The sequence below is a fragment of the Heterocephalus glaber genome, unplaced genomic scaffold, assembly GCF_053883595.1.
Source record: "Heterocephalus glaber isolate CG9 unplaced genomic scaffold, H.glaber_assembly_v1.0 deba00001457, whole genome shotgun sequence".
In the NCBI taxonomy this organism is placed as follows: Eukaryota; Metazoa; Chordata; class Mammalia; order Rodentia; family Bathyergidae; genus Heterocephalus; species Heterocephalus glaber.
This window is the reverse complement of record NW_028258305.1, coordinates 40,510,274-40,538,071: the sequence shown is the minus strand read 5'-3', so window position 1 is coordinate 40,538,071 and position 27,798 is coordinate 40,510,274. Positions and strand designations below refer to the sequence as shown.

Genomic DNA, 27,798 nt, shown 5'->3' with positions numbered 1-27,798 from the left:
ATCCAACCTGGATTATATAATCACATCCTGGTACCACCTTCGCGATGGGATAATGTTTGAATGAAGTTTCTGAAACCCAGTAATGACTTCTGGAAAGCCTCTCGATATCATTTAAAAGGACATGCCAAAAAATTTTTTAAAAAAACAAGAGGTTACACCAACAAATCGTCGCAATATAATCGGTCACATGACACGGTGGGACCAAGGAGCGTGGGGGCAGGGGAAGAAGGAAGGAGTCGCAGGAACACCGACATTTGACTGAGTTTCAAAGCCTCGGGAGGAATATCCAGGTGGAGGGGAAAGGACAACGTAGAGAGCTCTAAGTTCTGAGGAAGACTGGGAAAGTAATGGGGCTTGAGAAAGCTCGCTGCAGCCATACCTCTCTGCAGCCAAGTGGGCAGGCCTGTTGTCTTCCCCTAATTGAGTTGCAGAGCCCCTGTGTGATTAGGACAGCTGCTGTCCTCCCACTGGAGAAGAGGGATAGGGCGCCTCCTTGGTGGGGCAACGCTCAGCCCTGGTCCTACGGCCCAGGCTTTCCCTGGAGCCAAATAAGTCCCAGGGCCAACGGGGCCTCCCCGCCAGTGCGCAAAAAAAGGACCCACAGCGTCTACTACGCAGCAGCGCGCAAGCGCAGTCGGCCTGCTGAACTGGCGGTGTGGTTTCAACACCCAAGGAGGATGAAAGGTGTGTGAGGGTTACCTGGTTTAAGAGACTGACTCGAGGTTAAGGGCAGGCTCTAGTGGCCTAGTCGGCACAGTACTGAGGCCCCAGTGCTCAAGGAGCGCCTTCTCCGAGCTCATTGCCCTGGTCCTCTGGTTGTGCTCTCGGATCCCTGGGCCGCCCCCCATCCCTACCCCGCAGGATCCCCTTCCCCTTTCAGGGCCCAGGGCAGCTTCTGCTGTCCCAGCTGCCCCATCCCCGAGGGCCAGAGGTTGGGAGCTGGAGGGTGGGGGAAGAAGGAGCAAGTACCTGGCCTCCGCCTGGCTTCTGGACACCTGACTTCCTTAGGCAGTGCACGGTACAGTCGGAATCGTTTCTCCCCTGGCCACTGTGGCTCTTCCCCATTCCTCACCCAACCCGTTTAGGGGCTGGGGATGCCCAGCTTTTCAAACCTAACCCTGACCAGGGACAGGTGTAGGGCTGTACACTTCTGTAGGAAACCTGGATAAAATCAGGCTTTTCCATGGCTTCAACCTCTCCTGACTTAGGCCTCTCTAGGCATGAGGGTTGATTGGAGGGCTGGGCAGCTGGAGGATGCTGGGAAATGAGAGGGCAAGATGTTTCCTCTTTAAAATTTGAACTTGAATGCTTTTCTGGTCACAGGTATCCTGCCAGTCCTTGTACCTACTCACTGCATGTTTTTCCTGTCCTTTTGGCCCAGAACATGTCTCATGTGGATGAAGCAGCCCGCCAGCTGTCCAAAAGTGGCACAACCCTCTATGCAGTGCTAGAACTTAAGAAGGGTGCCTCACCTGAAGACATCAAAAAGTCCTACAGGTTCAGCCCCTGGCCCTTGATTGAACTCTAGAATTTCCCTTTTAAGCCCTTTTCTTTCTATTTTGTTTTCAGACCCATGTTTAAATCTCAAGAAGCCTTTATTTGGGACCAAAAGAGGCCACCACCCTTTTTATGGCATAGGAAGAAAGTTAGATCTTGGCTGCTTCCTCCATCCTTTGTAGTACATCTCACACATTCCTCTGCTTTATCTAGAGACCTGTCCCTCCACTCATCCTCACCTTCCACCCCCAGCCATTTCCTATTCCTTCCCATCCTCCTTTTGGATAGGAAACTGGCCTTGCAGTATCATCCGGACAAGAATCCAGGGAACCCCCAAGCAGCAGAAATCTTCAAAGAAATCAATACAGCCCATGCTATACTGAGTGACCCTAAGAAGCAGAAAATCTATGACCAACATGGCTCATTTGGAATATACCTCTATGATCACTTTGGTGAAGATGGAGTTAGATACTATTTTATAGTCAATAGTTGCTGGTTCAAGGTATACAGCTCTTCCTAGTCCCTTAAGAATAAGGAAGGAGGATGACGCTCCTCTTCTAGGACAGGTTCTCTGGGTGTGAGGAGGAGGGAGGGAAGGAACATGAATGGAAATACAGACGAAAGCTGGCCCAAGGCCTCTCTGCTACTTTTTAGACCCTCGTCCTCCTGTGTGCACTCCTCACTTGTTGTTGTTGCTGCTGCTGCTGCTGCTTCTGCTGTGGAACCCTCAATCTGCCACCGGAGGAGATAAACAGGAAGAACCATCAACAGAACGTCCGGACACAGCCTTCTCGTTCAGGTGAGGACCAAGGCGGGTACTGAGATCTGATCTGGATTAGCAATAAAAGTAAAGGTTGGGGATGAGAAAGACCCCTAACCACGACAGTTTCAGGTCTGGCATTGGGACAAAATGAAGGAAAAGGAGATTGATAATATTTCTGAGTGCCTTGTGCCATGAACTGGCAGTTTGAATGTAGCATTGGTGTCTTCTGACTGCTAAGCTAAGGAATGGGGCTGGGCCACCTTTCCTAGAGATGGCAGTAGTGGAAAACAGTTTCAAACATGCAGTTTATTGTCTCTACTGCAAAGGAAGATGAGCTGGGGGTGTGGCTCAGTCGTAGAGAGCTCATCTCACATGCACAAGGCCCTGGATTTGATCTCCAGCATTGAAAAAAAAAAAAACAGAAAGAAAGAAGGAAAGAAGGAAAGAAAGAAAGAAGGAAAGAAAGAAAGGGAAGAAAGGGAAGGAAGGGAAGGAAAGAAAAGAAGGAAGGAAGAAGGAAGGAAGAAAAAGAAAGAAAGAAAGGGAAGGAAGGGAAGGAAAGAAAGAAAGAAAAGAAGGAAGGAAGAAAGAAAGAAAGAGAGAAAGAAAGAAAGAAAGGCTCTGAGATTATTCTCATCCCAAATAGTTAAAACTTGAAAATGGAGGGAGAGTCACCTGAAGTTCACACCAGTGCCACCTTATGATGCTCCACAGAGCAGCTGCAAGATAACAGTTTCCTCATCTGTAGTCTGAAAACTTATTAAATGCTCATGTATGTAAACATATATATAATTCCATCATAGGGACAAAACATCATTTTGGAACAGATGAAGATAGTGACGATAATTAATGCAGTAGGAAGAAGAGTGAGGTATGTAAACTGAAAGGCAGCAATAAGCAAAGGGTAAAGCCGGGGTTGGTGGAACAGCCCTGAAATCCCAGTGCTGTGAGGCAGGAGGATCGCAAGGTTGAGCCCAGCCTGGGCAACTTAGTGACTTAATGAGACCCTGTCTCAAAATAAAAAATAAAAAAGGGCTGGGGATGTGGCCCAGCGGGAATACCTTGGGTTCAATCCTAAGTACCACTAAAAAAAAATAAAAATAAAATAATAATAGATAAATAAGCCTAAGAAGCGAATAAGCTAACTTCAGATGGGTCATTAGTGGAAAGTTTATATCCTCATAGAATGGAACCCAGAGGTTTATATCCTTATAGAGAGGGGATTTGCCCTAAATTCTAGGTGATTATTTCTAGTTACTACAGTGCCAACTTCTTCTGCCATTAGGTGCTGGCCCAGCGAGGGTGCCCTCTGCTGCCCAGCCCACTGAACACACTGAAGAGAGGAGCAAGTAGCCCTGTCCTGACCTTGACTCTAACTTGATTCCTCTTCTTATAAGAATCCCTACTTCAAAAGCATTGATGCTGAGCATCCCAGTAAGAACACCATCCCTGCCCCTGATCCTGGCCATAGGGGGTCTCCTAGCTACTCTCTCTAGCTCCAGTCCCATTTTAACCTGTCAGAGACCAGTGCTCCCATTCCTACCTGTGTGATCCCCCAGGCAGTGATGGCATACTTTTCCTGAGGGTTCCTCTTCCTGTGCCTGCCTTGGCATTTGAGCCAATGTCAGGTAGGTACCTGGTTCACCTCCAGTACCTCCACCAAGATCCTTGTCATTGACCAGGGCAGATCCTGTTCTGGGAGCTTCTATACCAGTTAGTCCTCCTTGGTTACAACACTGGGTACCAAGAACTCCCAGCATCGGCCGCGTTCCTAAACCAATACACCTTTTTGAGGCCAGTCTCACCTTCTGGTGCCACACCGTGGGCATTGCAGTTCCCACCATGAGCCAGCTTGGGAAGTGAGTGCAGTTGAGTCTTACAGATAGCCACCCCATCCTGGACCCTCCCCGGACGTCAGTTCCAGTGCAGCCCCTGTGTTCGCCTTGGTCCTGTGGACTACAGTCCATGCATCAGTGCCCGCTGGTCTCCATCCTGACCACATCTACCCAGGCCGACGACCGTATCGTGTGTCCCTAAAACAGGGGTGTGATACGTGGCAGGAGGAAGACTGTACCCTGCAGGCCCCCTCCCCACTCTTGTGTCTTCATGCTGCCTGCTAGGCATCCTCCCCACACCATTTATTTCTCCTCTGCTCGGGACCAGAGAATAGGGATGCCTCCACCTTCTCTTCCCTCGCTGGAGAAAGGTCAGGGAATGTCAGTAAATAAAACAGATTTGTGCTATTTCAGTGCATGGGTTGGGTCCAAAAAAGACAAATTGTGCCTGGGATAGAGAGAAAAGGCCAACAGGAGGAACAGACGAAAGTCCAGGGTTCACATCTGGGACCAGGCTGGCCTGGAGGGGAGAGTCCAACAGCTGTGAGGTCGGGGCCAAAGCTTCCCAGAGCCTGGTGACCGTGACTTTGTCAGAGCTCTAAAATTTCCCTGAAGACTGACACCCTGATGCCCAAAATAGGCCCCTGGCATTCAGATCCTTTCTGCCCAGCTCAGCTTCTCCCAGTTTCTAAACAAATTTAAAGTTCTTGGAGTGGCTTCAGCAATTTGTTTGTTTGTGGACTAGAATTGCACACTTTCTAGGGGCATCGCTTCCAGGCCTGGCCCAGCGGCCACTTTTCCTCAGGGGACGGAAGAAAGGGGTGGGCAAGAGCAAACAGGCCAGAGGTCTAGGGAAGAGGCTGTCTCTCTAGTTGTGCTGCCTTCTTCTGAATCGCATGGGCGTGGGGAGCAGGCCAGGGTCACGGGCTAAGCCTGGGGAGGGGGAAAGCGTCACTCTCTGTCTGACCAGACCTTTCCTCTTGCCCTGAGCAATGCATAGCGGGTCTAGGGACTGTCACTGTGTGGAGGAAGGGCCCAAGCCAGGGCACAGGGGTGCTGGGGCTCACAGGACCTTCCGAGTGACAGCAAGGGAGAGACCCACACCTTTGCTGCTCCACCTTCCACCATGAGCAGCGACTCACCCCCACTCCTGCTCCGGGTGAGTGAGTCAGGGTCACTCAGTGACAGCTGTGGCTCGCCTTACAGGAGCTAAATTGGGAGTTGGAATGTCACACAGATGCCCCTTGTCTCCCCACCCCCACGGTAATATTAATCCCCGCTCTGGGGAGTGAGGGACAAACAGTGCTGCCCACAGAGTAAGCGAGACAGTGGTTTGGGCAACAAAAGGAGAATTTCACGGGAGGGAGGGATAGAGCTGTATGTGCCTGGCGAGAGTGGCAAGGAAAGAACAGACAGAAGGGTCAGAGACGACCAGGGACGGGCAGTTGTTAGGGGAAGGGACAGGAAGTAGAGCAGCACCATTTCAAAGGGAGCAACAGAAGGGAACCTGAGCATCCACACAGTCCAAGGTGACGAGGGAGGGCCCGGAGGCAGTGAGACCAGGCTGGAGCGAGGGCCACAGCCAGGCCAGGCACCAGCCCTGAGGCATGAACTTCACAGTGGGTTTCAAGCCGCTGCTAGGGGATGCGCACAGCATGGACAACCTGGAGAAGCAGCTCATCTGCCCCATCTGCTTGGAGATGTTCTCCAAGCCCGTGGTGATCCTGCCCTGCCAGCATAACCTGTGCCGCAAGTGTGCCAACGATGTCTTCCAGGTGGGTTCAGGGGCCGGTGGTGGCGGAGACCAGGGGAAACCCTGGAGGGCGGCAAGTGCTCCGGGTGATCGGGGAGGCCAGTGGGGCGCTGTGGCTGAGGAGTCCTGTTAAGCATGGAGTAAGCGTGAGTCAGCAGCCGCCCGGAGGGCTGGCAGGTCCAGCCTGTGCAGGCTAGATGCAGGATCCCAGGGGAGAGAGGACCCTGCAGAAATCGGACAGGGGTCTCTCACCTGGCTCTGCAGGAGCTGCACTTCATTCTGTGTTCACTTTGGGGCTTCAGACTTGGACAGTCCTTGTGGAAAATCTGGAGCAGGAATCAGTGAAATACTGAAACACTTGAAAATAGTAGTTGAAAAACGTGAAAAGTCATAAAGCTCAAGGCACCCATTTTGGGGGCAAAGTGACATAGTGGGCAAGCGGAAGGGAATTCTCCTGAATTCAGTTCACCCTGTGATCCCTCCAGACCATTCAGAAAGAGGTCCCCAGGCTAAAAGGTCTGAGGTCACTTGACAAAAGAAGACGGAGAAAACATTTTCTCAGAAATTTTCCCAGTTTGGATTTACATGTGGTCATGGGGCAAAGCATAGCTAAGCAAAATCGCAAGTATCATTTTGGCCACTGATTTCAAAGATAAAAGCAGCACACGGTTGGTATAGATGAGCTTCCTTCCTTGCCCCAAGCTGCTTTTGGAGGCTCAAGTAGACATAGATCAGAGGTCAGGGAGAGCGTGGGAAAGGTGCAGGTGTGCGCATGTGAACCTTTGCAAATGCCTTACTCACCAGACCCGAGCCAGCTTGCTTAGTATGCGTGTCAGTGATCGGAACAACGTGAGTAAGTGTTCATCAGAAAAGATGAGGGACTGTGTCAAACAGGAGTAGTCCCCCCCCACACACAACCACCACTGTGGTACTAGGGATTGAACCAGAACCCTATGGCCTTATCCATGCTAGTCAAGTGCTGTACCACTGAGCTACACCTCCTATCCCAAAGCAAGTTTATTTTTTAATTTTAGGTTTTTTTGTTTTGTTTTATTTATTTATTTATTTATTTTATTATTTTTTTTTGGTACCGGGGATCAAACTCGGAACCTTGCACTTGTGAGGCAGGCACCGGAACCACTGAGCTAAATGCCCAGCCCCTTTGTTTTACTTTTAGACAGTGTCTCACTATGTACCCCAGGCTGGCCTTGAACTCATTGTGATCCTCCTGCCTCAGCCTCCCGAGTGCTGGGGTTATAGGTGTGAGCTACCATACTCAGCCACAAATGGTTTTTAACTTAACCAAGTAAATATTTCTCTTTTAGTTTCTTTGAGAGCATATTTGGAGGGAAAGAATGAGCTAGCTAGATCAGGCCATCACACGCGGGGCCCCTGACCCAGCCCTTATCTGTCTTCTATCTGCCATCTTCACAAAGTGCCCACACCGTGAGTCTCTCCTGCCATTTTCCTGTACTGAATGTTATGCCTGCTCATGCCAGCTTCGCGCCCTGTAAGAGAGGGTATGCCTTGCCAGCCACCTGGGTTCTTCATTTGGTCTAAGTAACTCTGGACATCCTTCAGGCTGAGATGCTCGAGGGAATGGCAGATTTTGCCAGCCTTTCTCATGAATTTGTAGTGCAACATCTTCTCATTAGAACCTGAAATATGTGGATCAAAGAGAAGTTGGAAAACTAAGGTAATGTGTCCTGTAGAAAAAAGAATATTAAAGTACAAGCAGCCGGGGATTTAGCTCAGTGGTTCTGGCACCTGCCTCACAGCACGAGGTCCCGAGTTCAATCCCCAGTACCCCCCCCCAAAAAAAACCTCAGAAAAGTAAAAAAGGTCTTTGTAAACATCATTTAAAAAAAATAATAAATAAATAAAATAAAAATAAAGTGCAAGCCACATGGTTGTCACCTGCTAGAGGGGTACAGGAGAAGGTCCCACAGACAGAGCCTGAAAGATGTTCAGGTGACCCCCTTTGGTTAGTCCTCTAATCCATGCACACCATTTTGGTTCCTAGAAGCTCTAGAATACTAATCTGGGCCAAGTGGCCAGGGAGCGGTCTGTGTTAAACACTGTGCAAAAGCCAAGGCACCTGGGAGGCTAAGGTGGGAGAATCGCTGGAGCCCAGGAGTTTGAAACCAGTCTGCCCAACTCAGCAAGATGTATCTCAAAACAAATGAAAGCCCTGTGCTGACAGCTCCGGAGGTCATGTGATTCCCAGGGCTCAGATGGTTCTGTGGGCCTGCAGCATTGCACATCTTTTAAAGTTCATAGCACCCCTGGGTCCGCCACGCAGAGCAGAGTAAGCAGCTCATTTCCTTGCTGCTTTATTTGGGAGGCCTGGGGGAGGCTGACCCAGTTCTCCAGCTGCACCTAAGTATATACATCACAGCAGATCTCTGTCTGAAAGATGAGCATATTTAGTTTTTTCACACGTTGCCTCCACATTTTGACAACTCGAGGCATAATCAGATTGTCTGTTTTCTATGTATGGCAAGAATAGGACTTTGAGTTCCTCCATCTCCAAACCACTTAGGAAGAAGACCTTTAGAAGATTGCCTAGAAAGTAACAGTTATGAAAGCGACACCAGTGTACCGTATTTATAATTTTATATGTACATTTTTTTCAAACACCCTGGGAGTTCATGTCCTGTGAAAGGTGAATATGCCGCTCATCTCAAATCCTCAGTTCTCTTCAGTAGATAGAACATACTTGAAAGTCTTCCAGAAAATTCCCATGCACAGCTCCATCTTTGGGTGTATAGACATACCAGACTAGACTGATTGCTCTGTTCGCTTACTCCCGCTTGTGACTGTTCCACAGCCACACATTCAGCTCTCTGCCTTCCTTTTTAAATAGCTCTACTGTGTCTCACTGTTGTGACTGCAGCACGGTCTGTCTAATCCCTCACCTAAAATGCTTAGATATTTTTCAGTGTTTGCTATCCTGAAAACTGCTTGACAGACAACAAACAAGAATTTGGGGGAATTGTAATTTTATAAAATCAGGTTAAGTAGCCAGGCCTGGTGGCATTCTCCTGTAATCCTGGCACTCAGAAGGCTGAGACAGGAGGATTGCCATGAGTTCGAGGCCAGGCTGGGGTACATAGTGAGTTCCAGGCCAGCCTGCACTACATAGGGAGACCCTGTTTAAAAAACAAAAACAAACAAACCCAGGTTAACTAGACCACCAGGAAATAAAAATTTGAAAACTTGAAACATTTAATTGAAAATGTTGCACAAGATTAAGGCTTTGGGAGGAAATTACCCATAATCTTACCTTGGCTAACACATTTATTTTCATTTCTGCATATTGCTTTCAAGCCCTTCTCCTTGTACATATTTTTATATAGTTGTGATTATAATTTAACTACTTCTCTTTGGAGCGGTAGCACATCTCTCTCTTTCTCTGTGAGCTGAAACAGAAAACAGAAAAATATGACATTAACCCCCGTCTAATTTCTCTCTCCTCGTTCCCCACACGTACACCCACTCAGCTACCAAGAATTTTGACTAGAGCAAAGCTGTTGGGGTGGGAACTGACACAAACATCTCCCCATGTGTTTCTGTATTTGTAAACTCGATTCACGTCTGAACTACTTTAAAGCAAGCCCTCTGTTTATTTTTGTACCTGCTCCCACTTTGCTGTGGGCACTCGCCTCTGAGCTGCAACCTGTTGTTGCTTAGCAGACAGCGGGAAGGTCTTGTAAGGAGGTTGCTAGGAGCAGCTTTTCTGCAGGAGGACTAGCTAGAGGGGCTTGCAGCAGGGAATGCAAGAGGCCTCCTTCTCCAGAGAGAGGGTTTCCAGGAAAGAGCTGACATCTGAGTCATTGCACCCCAATTCCAGGTCCTGGTCAGCATGTACAGGTCTGCAGTGAGAATCCCCCCAGCCTGCCTCCCTGGGACCAGGAGTAGCCCTGCCTTGGGCAAGTCTCTCGTGTGTGTGTGTTGCTGGGAATCCATCCAACCTAGGGCCTCTATGCTAGGCAAGTATTGTGCTGCATCCTTAGCCCAGGATTCCTTTATGAGAAGCTGGTTCACTGAAAACTGGTGAGTTGTATTAACCCCATGGCAAGGTTGAAGATCTTTTCTCTGTAGGGAAAAGGCCTGGATTTGTGGGAACAAACACCTCCACTGAGATTTGGCTCCCCCAAGTCTGCTCCCACTGGTTCCTTTGGTAATTTGCCATGTGATGTGAAGCAGGAGACTATTGTCCCTCTTCAAGCCTGTTTACACATCTGTGATTAAAAGGGAGTTTTAAACTGATCTTAACATCTCTTGTAGTTCTAACAATCTGGTTTCACAAATTCAAGAAATGAGCCAGGTATGGTGGTGCATACCTGTAATCCCAGCACTCAGGAGGCTGAGGCAGGAGGATCGCTGTAAGTTCGAGGCCAGCTTGGGCTACTTAGTGAGTTCAAGGGCAGTCTGAACTACACAGCAAGACCCTGTTTCAAAAAACAAAAATTCAAGAAATAGGATCATGGGTTCTGATTTTTAAGGCCCTTCTGTTCTCCTACCAGCATCTTCCTTCAGCCTGCTGCTCTGCTTACCAGTCCTTTCAGAGAAGGGCTGCCCATGTCCCCTCACCCCAACCGGCTCCGTCAGCCCTAGCTAGCCCTCCTGGCAAAATCTCTCACACCCACAGCGCAGCTTTTACTGAAACCTGAATTGACTGTTCTCCACACGTCAGGTCTTCTGCCCACCACGCTCCCATAGCTTCTCAATGCATCTCAAGGGCCTGGTGCACAGAACCTCCGTGGTCCACCACGCGTCACTGGCCAGGCCACCAGGAGCAGATATACTCCAAGCTGCCTGTGTCCTGGTCCTGGGCTGGCACTCCCTGGATAACTAGGAAAGAGGAAGGGTATCATGGGTAAGTGTGCACTGGCTAACTGCATTTACAGAGCATCTGTGTAGAGCATTTTTATTAGATGCCGTTAGAACATCACAAAGGGACTAGAAGGCACCATACAGCCTAGCAGAGAGACAGCTCAGGGCATGGAGGCTGCACTAAATTCTTGAACACACATAGGATTAAATTTCATATATTCCATTCTGTGTGTGAGTTTTGTGCTGGGGACTGAAGCCAGGGCTGCATACATGTGCTGTACCACTGAGTGGCACCTCCAGCCCTGTTCCATTCCATTTTATCCTTCACACCAAAGAAAGAACAGTTACTCCATGCCCAGTGGTTTTGTGGAGTTATTTATTTTTAAAGTCTAGATTAGGACTGTTACCATTTCCTTTGTGTTTATGCAGTGCTTTATAATTTGTAGAGTATCTTCACAAACATCATTCCATCTGAATGAGGTAGAATTGATTTTCTCTCCACTATGCAGGGAGAACACAGGACAGAGGTCACAGTCAAACCAAGGGACAGAATGGGAACACAAATCTAGGTGTTGTGCTCTCTTCCTAGAGTGACGGGATTTCCTCTGTACACCCATCATTGCACATGAAATTGTACGTTATGGGGTGACTCCCTTGTGTAAATGTAGCGTTTACAGGAAGAACACGGCATTTATGTATGCAATAGAGCCAATCAGTTATTTCTTAGTCTTGAAATAGAAAGACAAACAGATACAGAAGATAAAGTCTTGCTAAGTGGATATTTGCCAACTGGCCAAGGAGTCTTTAGCCCAAAGTAGACTGTTGTCCATGAAGCTATATTAAGAAGGTTACCATCTGTGACATACTTATTACAGCTATAAACTCACACACCCGGACTCTAAAACTCTTCGTTTTAATGAGAAAACTTAGGGACTTACACTCAGGGCAGAGAGCAATTTCATTTTTGTGCCATGGACCCATTTGTCAGTTTGAGAAATCTATGGATCCCTTCTAAGAACAGTGCTTTAAAGTGCACACAATAGAATGCATATGCTTATAGAGGAAACCAACTGCACTGGAATAAAGGATGCAGCCGGGTGTGGTGGTGAATGCCTATAAACCCAGAACTCTGGAAGGCTGGCTGAGGCAGGAGACTCAAAAATTCAAGTCCAGCCTGGGCAACTGAACAACTTAGTGAGATCCTGTCTCAAAAAACAAAAAGGGCTGGGGATGTAGCTCAGTGGGAAAGAAAAGAAGAAAAGAGCATGCATTCTCAATGGGGGTCATATTGCTGCCAAGGGGCAAAAAGTTAATTCTTGAAAGGAGACCAAAAAAGTAACTTTTTTTTTTTTGGTACTGGGAATCGAACTCGGGACCTTGCGCTTGCGAACTTTTTTTTTAATGCACAGATAAGCATATAGTACAACAGACAGACAGTATACCTATGGTGTTAACACTGAGTGGGAGAAGGGGCGGGATGTCTACAATGACTCCAGGAGAGAGGAGCAATGAGAAACAAACAAACTTGGGGAGCACTGGAGAGTAATTACCAAAATCTCTAAAGCATGTTTTTTGTTTTTGTTCTTTTGGTACCAGGGACTGAACTCGGAGCCTTGCACTTTCGAGGCAGGCACCAGAACCACTGAGCTAAATCCCCGGTCTAAAGCATGTTTGATAGACTAATATATGTGCTGCCCCATGAGCGAATTAAATACTGAGATCCAGCAGTGGGGCTAGTAACTGCTGTAACAGAAATGTAGCGATTTGGGGTTAGCACTCTAATCCTGTGCTACATCGCCAGCCTTTATTATTTTTAAGACAGGGTCTCCCTAAACTGCCCAGGCTGGCCTCAAACTTGCCATCATCCTCCTGCCTCAGCCTTCCAAGTTGCTGAGATCGCAGGTGTACGCTACCGTAACACCCAGTGTAGTATATGTTTTGAGATTTCAGCAACGCTTCCAAGTTGACATGAAAACAACTGAGATTTCTGTTGGTGATAAAGTCACAGGTGCGGCTACAACTGCTACGGTTTGTTGCTTCCATTCATCATCGAGGGAAATTTCAATTTCTACTACAGTTAGCAAGAATAGACGTGCAACTTCTTTCCCCATCCAAATTCATAGACTCCCTGAACTCTGTTCACGGATCTTTGGGGTCTGTGGCCCCCAGAGTCTGGGCTCCTGCCTTAGAGGCACCAGGGTCTTCCCAATACCCGGGTGGCAACTCCAGGACAGTCACCGACTTCCTCCTCTCCCCACACCCACAATCCAAGGGCCCGGCAGCTCCTGCGGATCCCACTCCCGCCTCCGGGTCCTTCCGGAGCTGCGGGAGCTGTCGGGGCGGAGCGTGAGTGGCGCTGGCTGACGCCGGCTTCCTCGCCGACCCTTGGCCTAAGCCCCTCTCCGCTCCTCCACGGCTCCTCAGCTGCAGCGTGGACTCCCGTTCTCCTCCTGTCTCCTGCCACCCAACTACCCTGACTTCAAGCCCTTTCAGGGGCTTCTTAAACATCTCCTCCGAACTAGCCTCTTTTTAGGTTTCCCAAGCAACGCGTGCTCTCCCCTGGGCTAGTCTTTATCATGTGTTTCTAGCGCCCCTCTCTGTTCATGTCAGGGCTGAGCATTGCACTTTTAAAAAGATTTTTTTCCCCTAAATCCCAAAGTCTTGCGGCAATTTTGAGAAGGCGGTGTGTGTGTGTGTGTGTGTGTGTGTGTGTGTGTGTGTGTGTGCGCGTGCGCGCTCACGCTACAACCCTATTACTCAATAACTGTTAGAGCAAAAATATGTAATTTTTTTTTTTGGTACCAAGGATCAAACTCGGGACCTTGAGCTTGCGAGGCAGGCGGTGGAACCACTGAGCTAAATCCCCAGCCCCCCAAAATGTAATTTTTATTTTTTCCATTTTGTAATATAATTTGTGAACTATACAGAGAAATTTGGGAAGTGTACAGAAATACCAAGGAGAAAGATTTAAGTCACTTGTAAACCCATCACTCATTTCGAAGTTGGGATCCTACAGCCTATATAGACTTATATCTGATATTTTGTTTTGTTTTATTTTGTCTTTTGAGACAAGGTCTCTCTACATAGCCCAGGCTGGCCTTAGACTCTTAGTCCTCCTGCCTCAGCTTTCTGAGTGCTAGAATCATAGTATGCACCACCAGGCCTGACTCCTACATCCTCATTTTTTTATATCTAAAACAACAAATCTTTCCCCACATTACCAAAAATTCTACAGTGGGTGTGCTGCACATGCCTGTGATTCCAGTATAGAGGAGGCTAGGTAAGGCAGGATGATCTGGACTCTGGGCTACATAGTGAGTTTGAGGCCAGCCATGACTACATAGCAAGATCCTGTCTCAAAAAAAAAAATTAAAGATAGTTGCATACCATTGTTATTTATTTAAATTTCCTCTGCTATTAAATACCTAAGTGATTTCCAATATGAAAAAGCAATTTTTATTGTTTATTCTGATCCTAAATATAATAGATGTCTTATATAAATTTCAAACCTCATAGATAAGACAAATTGTGGAATGTATAAATCCCCCTCAATGCCACTATCAGGGAAACAAATACTATCAACAGACTGCTGTATATTATACAATTTTTTTCTTTATAGTAACACACACATGTTACCAAAAAAGGATTCATATCAAGTATAATGTTTTTGCAGTACTTTTTCCACTGAACGATTTATTGATATTTTCCTGTGACAGTGCCACATATCTGCCTCATTCTTTTTTTTTGTACTGGAAATCGAACTCAGGACCTTGCATTTGGGAGGAATGCGGCAGAATCACTGAGCTAAATCCACCCTCTGTCTCATTCTTTTTTTTTTTAACTCGGGTCCTTGCCCTTGCGAAGCAGGCATCGAAACCACTGAGCCAAATCCTCGGCCCCCGTCTCATTCTTTTAACAGATGAAGAGAACATCATGATTCACCTAGTCATTTGGCCTGTTCACCGGTTGTTTCCATTTTATGCTGTTGTCTCTAGGGTTTTGGTAAACATGTTCTTCCAGAAATTACTATGCATACATCTTTGTAGTTTGGATGGTTTCCTTGGAATGGATCCCAAAGTGGAATTAGTTGGCCATTCTCTGTGGTTCCTGTCTTGTGATATCTTCTCCTGACTAAGATCTTTAAAAATAGTTCTCAGGCTGGGCATGGTGGCTCACACTTGTAATCTCAATATTTGGGAGGCTGAGGCAGGAAGATTGCTATGAGTTCGAGGCCAGCCTGGGCTACATAGTGAGTTTAAGGCCAGTCTGAACTGCACCATGAGACCCTGTCCCAAAAAACAAAACAAAAGAAAAATTTTAAAAAAATTATTTCTCAGATTCAGGAGTGGAGGTGTATGCCTATAATCACTACTCTGAGAGGCTGAGGCAGGAGAATCAAGTTCGAGCCCATCCTAGGCAAATTACCAAGACGCTGTGTCAAAATAAAGAACACAAAGGGCTGGGGGATCCAGCTCAGCACGAAGACCCTGGCTTCAATGCCCCAGTCCCCCACCTCCCCCAAAAAAGTTTCACTGGGCTGGGGGAATAACTCAATGTAGAACATGGGCTTGGGCAGCATAGGCAAGGTCCTGAGTTCAATCCCAAGAAAAACAAAAAAAAAGGTTTCTTGAATTGAATAGTTAAATTTGATAATAACACTTAAAGAGGAGGTAAACCAAGGGAGGGCGGAGTGGAGCTGCAGTTAACTGGTGTTAATCCGGGTGGAGAGGCCTTCAGGGCTCTTTCAGAGACGGCTCGCGACTGACCAGAAGGGGGCGCTCTTGGGACAGTAGGGGAGGAGCCCCCAGGAGAGGGGAGACCTTGAGTCCCCAGGAGTCATAGTTAAAGGGAGCGGAGAGGAGAGGGTGGCCTCAGCCGGGTGACATGAGAAGTTTGTCACGGACACCACCTACCCCTTCCCACATGTCGCATACAGATTATTTGTTCATTCATTTGTTTGTGGTACTGGGGATCGAAGCCAAGGACTCTGCACTGAACTACTTTCCTAGACCTTTAAAATTTTTTTTTATTTGAGACAGGGCCTTGCTAAATTGCTAAGTTTCCCAGGCTGGGCTCAAAATTGCCATCCTCCTGCCTCAGCCTCCCAGAGTGCTGGGATCACAGGTGGGCACCACTGCACCCGGCTCAGCTAAGGACACTCTGTGTCTCAGGACACTGGATCCAGCGACAAGTGAGGCTGAACACGGACACTCCACAACCAGGCCTTCAGCTCAGACCCTCCCCTGTCCTTACACCTCAGCCGCCCCCTGTGAGCACAGCTGTTACCCCGACGGGCGGGTAGCCATCTCTCTGCACACCTGACATGGATGATTTTACCGAAGTAGCTGCCCAGCCTTTGCAAGAAGGTTTGTTACATAAGGCAGACAAATTTCCACAGGGGAAGAAATCAGGGCAGGGGAAGTACAAACTTCACAAGCGTCATTGGTCCTCAGCTCACCATCCTGGCCTTGCCCACCGCTGTGTACCACCCATACCTATACTATGATTTAATAATTCCACTTGAGGGCCGGGGGTTTAGCTCAGTGGCACCGCACCTGCCTCCCAAGCGCAAGGTCCTGAGTTCGATCCCCCGTACCAAAATAATAATAATAATAATTAATAATTCCACTTGAAAAGACTAGCTTGCAAACCTTTATTTATCTTCATTTTAAATAATACAGTCCTTGAGTGGGTGTGGTGATGCACGCCTGTAATCTCAGCACTGGGGAGGCCGAGGCCAGCCTGGGCTGCATAGTGAGACCCTGTCCCCCTCCCCCCCCAGAAGAATGTCCCAAAATAAAAAATTTAAAAGGACTCAGTGTGAAGGCCCTGGGTTCAACCCCCAGAACTATAGCGGAAGAAGAACAAAAACAAGCCAGGAAGGAGCCATGGGCCCAGGAGACAGAGGGCTCTGTGCAAATGCAGGCTGGCTGGTGGTTTTCCCCCCGGGCGGACTGTGAGGAAGGCGGAGTTGCCTCCCCTCCTGCACCATACCATCTTCCTCTCCCGGGGACAGGCCCTTCAGATACGGGATCTCACTGCGCTGCTCTCAGCCTCTGGGTCCCAGGAGGAAGGCGGTGATGGAGTGGAGGGATGAGGCGGGGGCGGGCAGTGTGTCTCCCAGCCCTGGAAACCAGGAATTCTGAAGGAAGAATCCTGGCCAAGATGTGCTAACAAGTCTGGATTACTTTTTAATTCATGGTAAAATACAAACAGGAAATTTAAATTCTTAACTTTTTGTTTTTTAAAGAGACATATCTGGCTGTTTCCCAGGCTGACCTTGCATTCTTGGGCTCAAGTGATGCCCCTGGCTCAGCCTCCTCATTGGGTGGGACTGTAGGTGTGCCCCATTGTGGTGGGCTGATCGCCACCATTTTTAGATGGAGAGTCTGGCGGTGATAGAGACATTGTCCTGCAACCAGCGCCCCCTGCAGCCCTTCCTCGGCTTCTCAAGCAGGAACTGTACCTACCAAACACTGACTCCTGAGTCCTCTCCCCAGCCCCGGCACCCCACTCCCTTCCTGTCTCTGCTTTGGCTCTTCCAGGAGCCTCCTGGAAGAGGAATCGCACACTTGCCCTTCTGTGTCTGGCTGATTTTGTTTAGCATACTGTCTTCAAGGCTGATCCATGTTGCAGGCTGGAGTCCTGATTACTTTTATCTCTGTTAATTTCCTCTGTAATCTGTGACTTTTATCAGCATCATCCATTCTCCTGTGTCCAGTGTGCATTTTTCTGTTAATGATAGTTTGTCATTTCTTTCCTTAATTCTGTCAACTCTTTCATTCTCCATCTATAATCATTTCTATCTCTCATTTAATCAAAGAGACTAAGTTTTCTTTGTTTCTTTACAAATGTTAGGTTTAAAGCATATTGATTTTTTTTTTTGGTACCGGAAGTCGAACTCGGAACCTTATGTTTGCAAGGCAGGTGGCAACGGAACCACTGAGCTAAATCCCTGGCCCGAAAGCATATTGATTCTGGAGAATTTCTCTGCCAGTGGGTGTTCTCCCGTTCTTCAGTCCTGGCTTGCTTTTCTCTCTGCTGTATCTTGGCTGGAATCTCCTGCTGCCTCCCTCGGTAATCGGCTGATTCTTGATCTGCTGTATTTACCTTGGCGTTTTCTACTGTTCTCTTAAATGCAAGCTGCCTGGCTGTTGTCACTGGCCTGCAGTCTCTGCGTAGCTCTTCTGCTTCTTTGGTGATAGAGGGCTTTGCCCTGAATTAACTGGAAGTCCGTGCCCCCTAATCCTGTCCATGCAGAAGCAGTGAGTCAGCCCGGATGAGCTGTGCACACGTCCACGGAGGACTCCCTTGGGCTTTGTGTCACTTCCTCTCCTTGTCACAGGCAAGCAGGTCATTCTGGTTGGAAGCGGGGCCCTTGTGATGGCCAAGGCACCTGGGATTTTGATGCAATGGATCCTTTCGTTTATCATAGTTGATTATCCGGCAGTGGTCTTTTTCCCTGTAAAGGATTGATGTTTGGTCTTTCATGATTCTTATACTTCAAAAACAAAACAAAAAAACTCTTTCCTGATCTTACCTGATACTCCATCCGTCAGTTGGCCTGAATGTCCTTGAATCTCACCAGGCGGAATAATGACGATCAGGTCAGGCTCTGGGGTCCGCATGCCTGAAGTCACACATTGGCAGTGCCACCTGCTGCCTGATAAGCACATGCAGTTTATTTAACTTCTCCAGGCCACAGTTTTCTCATCTTTCAAATGGGCCAAGGGTTAGTACTGCAGAAGGTTGGTGGGAGGGCGAAGTGAGGATTAAATACAAAGACTCAGAGCAAATCTGACAGTGTCAGTGCTCAGTAGATGTTAGTTATTGTCATATTCCTTGTAGTCTAGGTTCAAGGAAAATATTCCTCTTCACCGTTCTTTCAAGGTGCTCCAGAGGATGAAATTCAATAATATCTGTTGGGTGTAGTGATGCACACCTGTAATCCAAGCTATGAGGGAGGCTGAGACAGGAGGACCTCAAGTTCAAAGCCAGCCTGGGCAATTTGGCAAGACCTTGTCCCAAAATAAAAAACAGAAAAGGCCAGAGTGGAGCTCAGTGGTAGAGTTCAATCTCCAGTACCACACACACAAAAAATAATAATAATTATAACATCTGGAAAGCCCATAGAACAGAGCTTGGCACTTGACAGGCTCTCAGCATGCTGGGAGAAGGTTAAGTAATGCATCTCTGCATTAGGCCTCCGGGAGGGTGGCACTTGGGGAGAGGGGATCCCCAGAGTTTGTCTCTGCACTGGACTGGAACTCCTCTTTCCTCCCTAAATGTTTACTGAGTGCCTCTGTCTGTCCACTACCCACAAATCCAGTGAGTCAGATGCCTCCAGGCCCGAAGGCAGGGCGGTCTCTCTCCACACATCTCCTTATCTCCTTCCTTGACCTTGAAATATTAATAAGTAACTGTACGTACAGGCAGGAGCCTATGATTAGAACTTTAAATACATTCCCTAAACTAAACTGAGAAATATTCATATAATTCTACTAACAGATGGACAGATGCACAAACCCGGCCTTGGATAATCTCAAACTCACCTGTTTCAGCTTTATTATGGGCTCAGGTGTAAGCTTCCTATGATTCTCAAGAAGTCTGAAGAGAAATGTGGTATTTATAGTTCATGCCTCCAAACTTTGCCACTGAACTTCCCACATCTCACTAAAATTCAGGGGCTCTGTGATTGAAGGAGGAGGGGGAAGGAAGAGGAGGAGAAGGAAGAAGAGATGACTCTGGCTATCTCTGCCAGCTATTTCTTCTCCTCCTCTCTTGCATGCTCTCCGAGTGTGATGGGGCATTGCTGCACACATCGAAGGGTCCTTCCAAAACTGACCTCCAGAGCTGTGCATGGTGGTGCACACCTGTAGTCCCAGCACTCGGGAGGCTGAGGCAGAAGGATTCCCACAGTTCAAGGCCAGCCTGGGCTACATAGTGAAACCCTGTGTCCAAAAAAAAAAAATAGGGCTGGGGATTTAGCTCAGTGGTTTCGCCACCTGCTGTGCAAGTGCAAGTGCAAGGACCTGAGTTCGATCCCCGGTACCAAAAAAAAAAAAAAAAATAGACCTCCAGTTGGCATATAAAGACTTTGAGAGCTGGGTGTAGTGGCACGCAGGTGTAATCCCAGCACTCTGGGAGGCTGAAGCAGGAGGATTATAAGTTCAAGCCCAGCCTGGGCAATTTAGTGATTTAGTGAGATCCTGCCTCAAAATAAAAAATAAAAAGGGCTCAGGATATAACCCAGTACAAAGGCCCTGGTTCAGTATCCAGAACTGCGAAAAAGGAGGGTATGGATTTAGAGAGTTTCATGGAACCCACATCTAGAATATATCCAAGCATACGAAGTCAGACCATCATCTCCTATGTGATTAGCATTGAATTCTGCTGTAGGAAGCGGACAACCCAAAATGACAGTAACAGGGATTTAGCTCAGTGGGAGAATACTTATCTAGTGTGCAGAAGACTTCGGGTTTGATCCCCAGGGAAAAAGAAAAGTTAACAGTGGCTCAAAAAAGGTAAAAATTTGCTTTTCTCCCTAGGAAAAGTTTGGATAGGCAGCCAGGGCTGCAACAGAGGCTTGCTCCTTTTATCACAGTGTGGTTCTCAAGCACATTTGCTGGGTTGAGAGGCTACTGCAATGTGACTCATTCCACCTTCCTCCAGCAAGCAGGAAGGAGAAAGTGGGCCAGGTAGGGCATGCCTTGCCCACTACAAATATTTCCTGTTCAGGCCAGGTGGCGCATGCCTGTACTCCCAAGACTCAGGAGGCTGAGGCAAGAGGACTGCCACATTTGAAGCCAGCCTCAGCTACATAATGAGTTCAAGGCCAGCCTGGACTACATAGCAAGATCCTGTCTTGAACAACCAAGAAAACAAAAAAGCATTTTTGTCCTGAAATTGCACAAAACATGTTGATCCGCACCCCAGAGCAGCCAAGTGGCCACGGCCATCTGGAAGGGAGGCTTGGTTGCGTGGTCCTTGTCACATATTGGCTGAGCCTCAGGCTCTGGCGTTGGAGAAGAAGGAGCCCTGGGCAGTCTCTTTCATCTGTTTTCTCCCTATTAGTTAAGGTCATCTCCATTTCTCTAGACAAACCTCTGCTCCGTTTCCGACCCTCACCCTTCCTAGCTGACTGCACGGCAGCTCTTAGCCCAGCTCCACAGGTCTTTTCTGTTCCAAAGCAGCACAGGCTGCTGGTCCCGTTGAAAAGATGATCACCTCCAAAGCTGAGCCTGGGCCAGGGATCTTGCAGGGCTCCCCCTTTGGGATGGGATGCAGCGGTTGTCTGCCTGGAACTTAGGGCAGGGGTGTTTAATCCAGAGCCCCGAAACTCCCCGGCACACTCAGCATATGGCAGAAGATGAACAGCACACATAGCCCTGAGCAGCACTTGGCCAGTGGCCCCTGCCTACCGCTGCAGAGAATCTCCTGAAGCGCGGCCCCTGAGGGCCCCAGCCTGAGAAACAGGCTGCATGGCTCTGAGTCCATTTCCACCCCAGCCCTTCTGCCAAAGCTCCAGGCTGGGCCCCTCTGGAGAGATCCCCTCCTGACCGGTCCTCAGCCACAGGGAGGCTCTGGACACAGGGACATCCGGGCAGCTGGGCTGAGGAATGGGGGCATCCCCAGTGGCTCTCAGGGCAGAGACCGGCCTTAGAAAACAGCCGATGCTCACTGCCTGTTCTCTCCTGGCCCTGCCCTCGCAGGCCTCAAATCCACTGTGGCAATCCCGGGGCTCCACTGCGGTGTCTTCGGGAGGCCGTTTCCGCTGCCCATCATGCAGGCATGAGGTTGTCCTGGACAGACATGGTGTCTACGGTCTGCAGCGAAACCTACTGGTGGAGAACATTATCGACATCTACAAGCAGGAGTCCTCACGGTGAGCTGCCACCCTACTCCCTCTGTCCCGGCAGGGACCCAGCTCTGGGCCTTGCCAGCCTTCCATGAGTCTGTCCCTCAGAACATCCTTGCCTGCTGGGACTCAGCCTGTTCTCAGATCACGTCTCTTCTACCTCTCGGCAACTTCTCTTCCCCAGAAGATGAGCACTGCAGGAATGGCTCGCCCGGGTCAGGCTCAGCACTGACTGCAGGGCCCAGAAGGTGGTGGCAGCTGGGGAGGCAAAGAGAGGGTTCACGTTCAGGGCCAACCACAGCCCGGCTTAGCCCCTGACCCTTGCTGCTGCCCTTCTGGCTCCCTCCAGGCCGCTGCACTCCAAGGCTGAGCAGCACCTCATGTGCGAGGAGCATGAGGACGAGAAGATCAACATCTACTGCCTGACTTGCGAAGTGCCCACCTGCTCCCTCTGCAAGGTCTTCGGTGCCCACAAGGACTGCGAGGTGGCCCCGCTGCCCACCATTTACAAGCGCCAGAAGGTATCATGGGGGGATGGGGAGTGCTCAGGGCAGGGGCAGCCCCCTTCTGCACTTGGTTGTAAGCCTAGCAGGTCAGGGCTACAGTCCCAGCTCCACACTCTCAGCAAGACCTCCAGGAAGCTATCTGACCTCTCCAGCCCTAAGGTCCCCCATTTGTGGAAGAGAGAATAAAAGTGCCTCTTTCTGAGAGTCCTTATGAGCATGGATGAAAACAGAGTGCATGGTGGACCAGACACTGTCAAGGGCCTCTCACTACCATACAGTGAATGGTTTCTGCATAAACCTAGCTTTAAAATGAGATTGGCTGGCTCGGAAGACGTAAAGGGGTTCTGGAAGGGGGAGAGGGCGGAATGGGAAAGGCAAGGGGAGGCAGAATCCTGCAGTCAGCACAGAAAGAACATTTCCCGGAAGATCAACGCTGGCACCCTAAAGTGGGGGAGCTGCATCAAAGACTCCCCAGGGCCAGGGATTTAGCTCAGTGGTTTCGCCGCCTGCTGCGCAAGCGCAAAGACCTGAGTTCGATCCCCAGTACCAAAAAAAAAAGACTCCCCAAATTCCAAGTTAAATTGGAATCCTAGGCACTAAGCGGCCAATTGCACCTCCTGTCTTTTAATAGAAGCAAATGCAAATTCTGCTGGAGGAAAAATTGACCCTTATGTTCTCCTTAGATTAAGATCAACAAAATATTAGCTCACAATTGACCATACAGAAAGGAATTTACTCCACAAATGAAGTTGGCAGAAACAAAAATTATAGTTTAGACCCTGGGGTAATTCGGAGGTTAAAATTATTACAGAATAGAAAGTCATTATGACTAAAATGGTTTTTGAAAGATGGAATTTTTTAAAAAAGCAATAATAGAATATCAAAAATGACCACACAGTCACCAGCCCTGGTGGCACATCCTTATAATCCCAGTGCTTGGGAGGCTGAGGCAGGAGGATCACCACAAATGATCAAGGCCAGCCTGGACTACATAGTGAGACCCTATCCCAAAAACAAACAAACAAACACCACCACAATAACAACAAAAAATGACCATGAAGATTTGACAAAGAACCAAATAGAGATTTTAGATATAAAGAATAATTGTTAAAAGAAAGCATTCAGTGGATGAAATAAGTGATAGATTTCTTTGGAGAGAGAATTATTGAGCATGACAAGAAGACTGAACACAGCCTGACCACAGCCCCAGGAAGTGAGAAGGCCGAGGAGAAGAAGGTCTAACATAAGTCCTGTCAGACTCCAGACTGAGAGAATAAAGAGCACGGAGAGCCAGGTGTGGTGCCGCTCACCTGTAATCCCAGCACACAGGAGGCCAAAGCGGGAGAATCTCCACAAGTTCCAGGCCAGCCTGGGCTACCTAGTGAGACCCTGTGTGGGATGGGGGCAACACAGTGTTACCTGAATGGTGTCACTGAGAAAGTTTCAGACCTAATGGAAGACATGCGTCTACAGATGAAGCATCCAGCCGGTGCCTGCCCACGGTGGGTGCTTAGGGTTAGGGTTGGGGTGCCTTGTGCTTTCCCATTTGGTGGCGGAGGGCTGCTGCCCGCCCACCCACCCACAGAGTGTGGACACCTGGCAAGGGTGGGGAGGAGCTGTCTCCTCCTCGGTACCTGGCTGGGGTGAGAGGGGTGCAGCTGCCGGGTCTGAGCACTGGCCTGTGTATATGGCAGAGCGAGCTCAGCGACGGCATCGCCATGCTGGTGGCAGGCAACGACCGAGTGCAAGCTGTGATCACACAGATGGAGGAGGTGTGCCAGACCATCGAGGTGAGCCTGGGCAGGAGGGGGACAGAGGCCCCCTGAGGGCAGCAGAGAGCCGCTCCTCTCTGACCTCCGGCCAAACTGGCCAGATTTCTGGGCTCCTGGAAGTGGTAGGGTGTGCTTAGCCAGGCTGCTTGGTTTGAATCCCGGCCCCACTGCTCACTAACTCTGTGACTTTGGTCTAGTTTCTTAACTTCTCTGTGCTTTGGTTGTGTTTTTAACTGTATAAAACGGTGATGAACTGGGTGGGCGTGGTGACGCACACCTGTGATCCTAGCACTTGGGAGGCTGAGGCAGGAGGATTACTGTGAGTTCAAGGCCACCCTAAATTACAGAGCAAGACCCTGTCTAAAAAAATAGTCAATAAAATGATGATGATAATGATTTAATGACTACCTCCTGGGTCTTTGGGGGAATTAAATGGAATAATGCAAATCAAACCTGGGTCAGGGATAGGGAGGGATAGCACCCAGGGAAGCCACTGTGAAATGCCATACTGCTATTGTTATGAAAGAGATCCGGCCCATATTCTGACAGTGTACCTAAGGCAGAGGTAACCCCATTAGGTCAGGTCGGTTTCCTTGGCTCTCTCTGAATCGTGTTAGGAGGGGAGCGGGACCAGTATCCAGCTGTGGTAACTATGGGGTCACAGCCTCGCCTTCCTTCTTGCTCCTGTCTTTTAGGACAACAGCCGAAGGCAGAAGCAGCTGTTAAACCAGAGGTTTGAGACCCTGTGTGCGGTCCTGGAGGAGCGAAAGGGCGAGCTGCTGCAGGCGCTGGCCCGGGAGCAGGAGGAGAAGCTGCAGCACGTCCGCGGCCTCATCCGCCAGTACGGAGACCACCTGGAGGCCTCCTCCAAGCTGGTGGAGTCGGCCATCCAGTCCATGGAAGAGCCGCAGATGGCGCTGTACCTCCAGGTGGGCCCCGGGGGAGGGGAGGCCAGGCAGCAGCCCCTCACGCGCTGGAGGTGGGCTTGGCGCCTGAAGACCCGGGTTCGAATCTTTCCTCTCCTACTTACTCGCCCGCGACCTTGGGCATTGTCTCTCCGACGTTGGGCTACGCATTCCCACCTCCCCGCAGGACCGTGGGGAGAACGCGAGAGGGGCTCGGCCGGGGCTGGCCCAGGGCTTACTTCTGCCCTCCTCTTTTTCTCCCCTGCAGCAGGCCAAGGAGCTGATCAATAAGTGAGTAGCGCGGGGGCGGGGGAGGGAAGGGGCCGCACGGACTCCTCTCCCTGAGCCGCTGTGGCCGCGGCAGGGTCGGGACCATGTCGAAGGTGGAACTGGCCGGCCGGCCGGAGCCGGGCTACGAGAGCATGGAGCAGTTCTCCGTGAGCGTGGAGCACGTGGCCGAAATGCTGGGTACCATCGACTTCCAGCCCGGTGCGGACCCGGGAGGGCACCGCTCGTGCTCGGGCCGCGGGGCGGGGTGGGGTGGGGCGGGGCGGCGCCCCGAGCAGTGGGGGCGCCGCCTCACGTGTCCTTTCGGCCCAGGCGCTTCCGGAGAGGACGAGGACGAAGAGGTGGCGCTGGACCGGGACGAGGGCAGCGCGGGGCCCGAGGAAGGGCGGCCCGACGCGCCCGAGGGTGAGAGGGCTGGGGCAGAGCCCGGCTGGAGCACCCGCCGGCACCCGCAGCGCGGCCGCGCTCTTCCCGCCTTCCGCTGCTCTGGGGCTTCGGGGTCCGGGGGCGCCCGCAGGGACCAGAGAAGCCCGAGTGGCTGGGGCGAGCTGTGCGCGGGCTCGGGGCCGCCCGGTTCCTGCAGCGCCCGCCCAGCCGGCCTCCTCTCGCTCGCACAGGGCCGCACTGAGCGACCACCGCCGGGCCGGAGCCGGCGCTCCCCGGGCCGGGCCAGGGTGGCAGAGGACCCGCGCGGAGACCACCCCGCCACCGCCAGCGCGGACCCGGGAGGCCTCAATAAAGCAGTCTTGGTCTCAGACCCGCATCTCCTTCCGCCGCCCACTCCCGCAGCCCCTCGGCATCCGGGTGCCTCCTGCGCCCCGGGCCCCCAGCTCGCACACAGTTCCCACCCTGGTGTGGTTGCCCTCGCCCCCATGACAGGAACCAAAGGCTCGTTAGCATTTTTATTAAAAAACAGCCGCGTAGAGAGCGCTCAGGACGTCTCCGGGCAGCTCCGGTCCTCACGGTCCAGCCCCGGGGAGGGCGAGGCTCCCGCGCTCCGGCCCGCCGGTCACTTGCCCACCGAGTCGAACAGGACGCGGTTCTGCTCGGCGCGCTCCCGCTGGCTCTGCGTCCGGGCCAGCTCCAGCAGGGCCCGCAGCAGGTGGAAGGTGAGGTCGATGGACAGTGGAGGGTCGTCCCGTCGCAGCCGCCCGCCTGCCGTTTCGGATCTCCAGCCGGCGAGCCCCGCGCGTCTCGGGAAGCGCTCGGCCAGCAGCAGGAGGAGCGCGCGGGCCCCGCCGCCCGGGCTCCGCGCCCCGCGGCTCCATCGCAGACTCGCGTCCTGGACCCCGGCCGCTGCCACCGGACTCCCCGGGCCGCTCCCCGGGCGCGGCTGCGCCAGGAGCAACAGCCCTACCAGCAGCACCGCACGTGCCGCCTGCCTCATGGTGCCGGGGCCTGGACACAAGGGGCGGCTAATGAGGTGCGCGACTCCCTTCCCGCGCAGCCCAGCGCCCCCCGACCTCCCAACCTCCCTCCGTCCCTCCCTCCGCGGCCGCCCGGTGGTCTCTGCGCAGGGCGCAGGCTGGCGCGAGGGAATCTGGACGGTCGGTCGCTCCGAGCCACTCACAGGTTGTCGGAGAGCCGAGAGCACTGCCGGTGCGAGGCGGAGCTCGTGTCTGTGCTGGGGCGGGCTGAGGGCGCCTTGGGGAGCACGGGGTCTGTCCCGGGACCGCCGCCAGCCTTATACAGTGCCAGGACAGCTCCGTCTGACGTCAGCGGAGGACATCCACTGATTGTAGAAACAGTGACAGCAGCAGCTCCGGGCGCCCCACTGTACACCAGACCTCGTGTCCCTGGGGCCGGCGCTGGAAGCGGTGTGGGACGCAGGCCCGGCATAATGATTGCTCCAAGAGCCACGAGGGCCCTCAGCCCCGCTTACAACAGCTAGCAGTGACCCGGCCCGGTCCTCAGACCGGCCAATCCCGGGGCTTCCGCCTGTGCTCCGAATTGGGAGGCGGGCCCTCGACGCTGTCCGTGGTCCTGACCCCGTCCTCCTTGGCCCAGAAACTGGCGCCCATAGGTGCTGGGCGAACGCTGCGCTCCTCACACCCTCAGGCCCCAGCTATACGGCTCTCAAACTGAGGAAAGCAGGTGCTCGCTGTTGGCACTCCACGAAGAGGCCTCTGCCTCCACTAAAGTCTGCCAGGGTTCCCGACCTTCTTACAGCCCCAGAACCTGAGTCCACAGCTGTGCAGTGGAGGCACCATATGAGGAGGGGCTCTCAGCTTCAGACCACAGAAGGCAGGTCTGTTTTCGGAGTTGACACGAAGTAATTTAGCAAAGGTCTGTGTCTCTCCTGGGAGTAACAGAAGTACTCTTATGCATTTGACCTTCTAGTTAAGATCACTGGGTAGGACATAAGAAAACTGGGTCCAAGTTTCTACTCTGCCACTAACTCCTACAGGGAAGAGGTCACACATCTCTATGGACCTCAGTGTCCACATCCGTAAAAGATGACTGGGACAGGAGGGCCTTGGCTTCTTTCCAGCTACAGCCATGGTTAGTTTTCATGTCTTACTTATGACCTCTGCTGGTTCTAGATTACATACTTACTAACATATGGACTGAAGCACTATATACAGCCTGAGGGGGTCTCCGAAGAACACCAGGCCTGGGAAGGGTTCCCCTAACAGATGTGTCTATGGAAAGAGTGAAGCGGCATTGGTCGGTATATGGATGTAAAGCTGACGAGGCCATATGGCTTCACAAAGATTTATGGAGTACATACTTTGTATGCAGTGTGAGGAGACTACAATTGTGTGCTGTACATGACATTTCA

At 50.8% G+C, this 27,798-nt stretch overlaps 3 protein-coding genes across 6 annotated transcripts; 2 read left to right on the top strand and 1 right to left on the bottom strand.

Annotated features, from left to right (window-relative positions):
* Positions 1-611: 611 nt before the first annotated feature.
* Dnajc5g (DnaJ heat shock protein family (Hsp40) member C5 gamma) lies at positions 612-4,124 on the top strand. Of its 2 annotated transcripts, XR_002392835.2 has the most exons (7): positions 612-684; positions 1,382-1,497; positions 1,786-1,999; positions 2,152-2,296; positions 3,064-3,131; positions 3,546-3,694; positions 3,943-4,124. XR_002392835.2 is itself a non-coding variant. In XM_004839186.3 (6 exons), exons 2-5 carry the CDS (start codon positions 1,385-1,387, stop codon positions 3,108-3,110), a joined length of 519 nt encoding a protein of 172 aa, XP_004839243.2. In that variant the 5' UTR covers positions 612-684; positions 1,382-1,384; the 3' UTR covers positions 3,111-3,131; positions 3,546-3,735. The 2 variants fall into 2 exon arrangements, 1 of the variants encoding a protein (XP_004839243.2); XM_004839186.3 differs by lacking the exon at positions 3,943-4,124 and having other exon boundaries at positions 3,546-3,735.
* Positions 4,125-5,392: 1,268 nt separating this feature from the next.
* Trim54 (tripartite motif containing 54) lies at positions 5,393-25,774 on the top strand. Of its 3 annotated transcripts, none has more exons than XM_087216544.1 (9): positions 5,393-5,870; positions 21,400-21,572; positions 21,895-22,066; positions 23,746-23,841; positions 24,519-24,752; positions 24,997-25,019; positions 25,093-25,217; positions 25,329-25,421; positions 25,634-25,774. In XM_087216544.1, the coding sequence occupies exons 1-9, from the start codon at positions 5,703-5,705 to the stop codon at positions 25,642-25,644; spliced, it is 1,095 nt and encodes a 364-aa protein (XP_087072670.1). In that variant the 5' UTR covers positions 5,393-5,702; the 3' UTR covers positions 25,645-25,774. The 3 variants fall into 3 exon arrangements, with proteins under 3 accessions (XP_087072670.1, XP_087072671.1, XP_087072672.1); XM_087216545.1 differs by having other exon boundaries at positions 5,503-5,870; positions 25,000-25,019; XM_087216546.1 differs by lacking the exon at positions 23,746-23,841 and having other exon boundaries at positions 5,503-5,870.
* Positions 25,775-25,904: 130 nt separating this feature from the next.
* Ucn (urocortin) lies at positions 25,905-26,689 on the bottom strand. Its single transcript, XM_087216547.1, has one exon. The coding sequence runs from the start codon at positions 26,401-26,403 to the stop codon at positions 26,026-26,028; it is 378 nt and encodes a 125-aa protein (XP_087072673.1). The 5' UTR covers positions 26,404-26,689; the 3' UTR covers positions 25,905-26,025.
* Between the last annotated feature and the right edge of the window lie 1,109 nt (positions 26,690-27,798).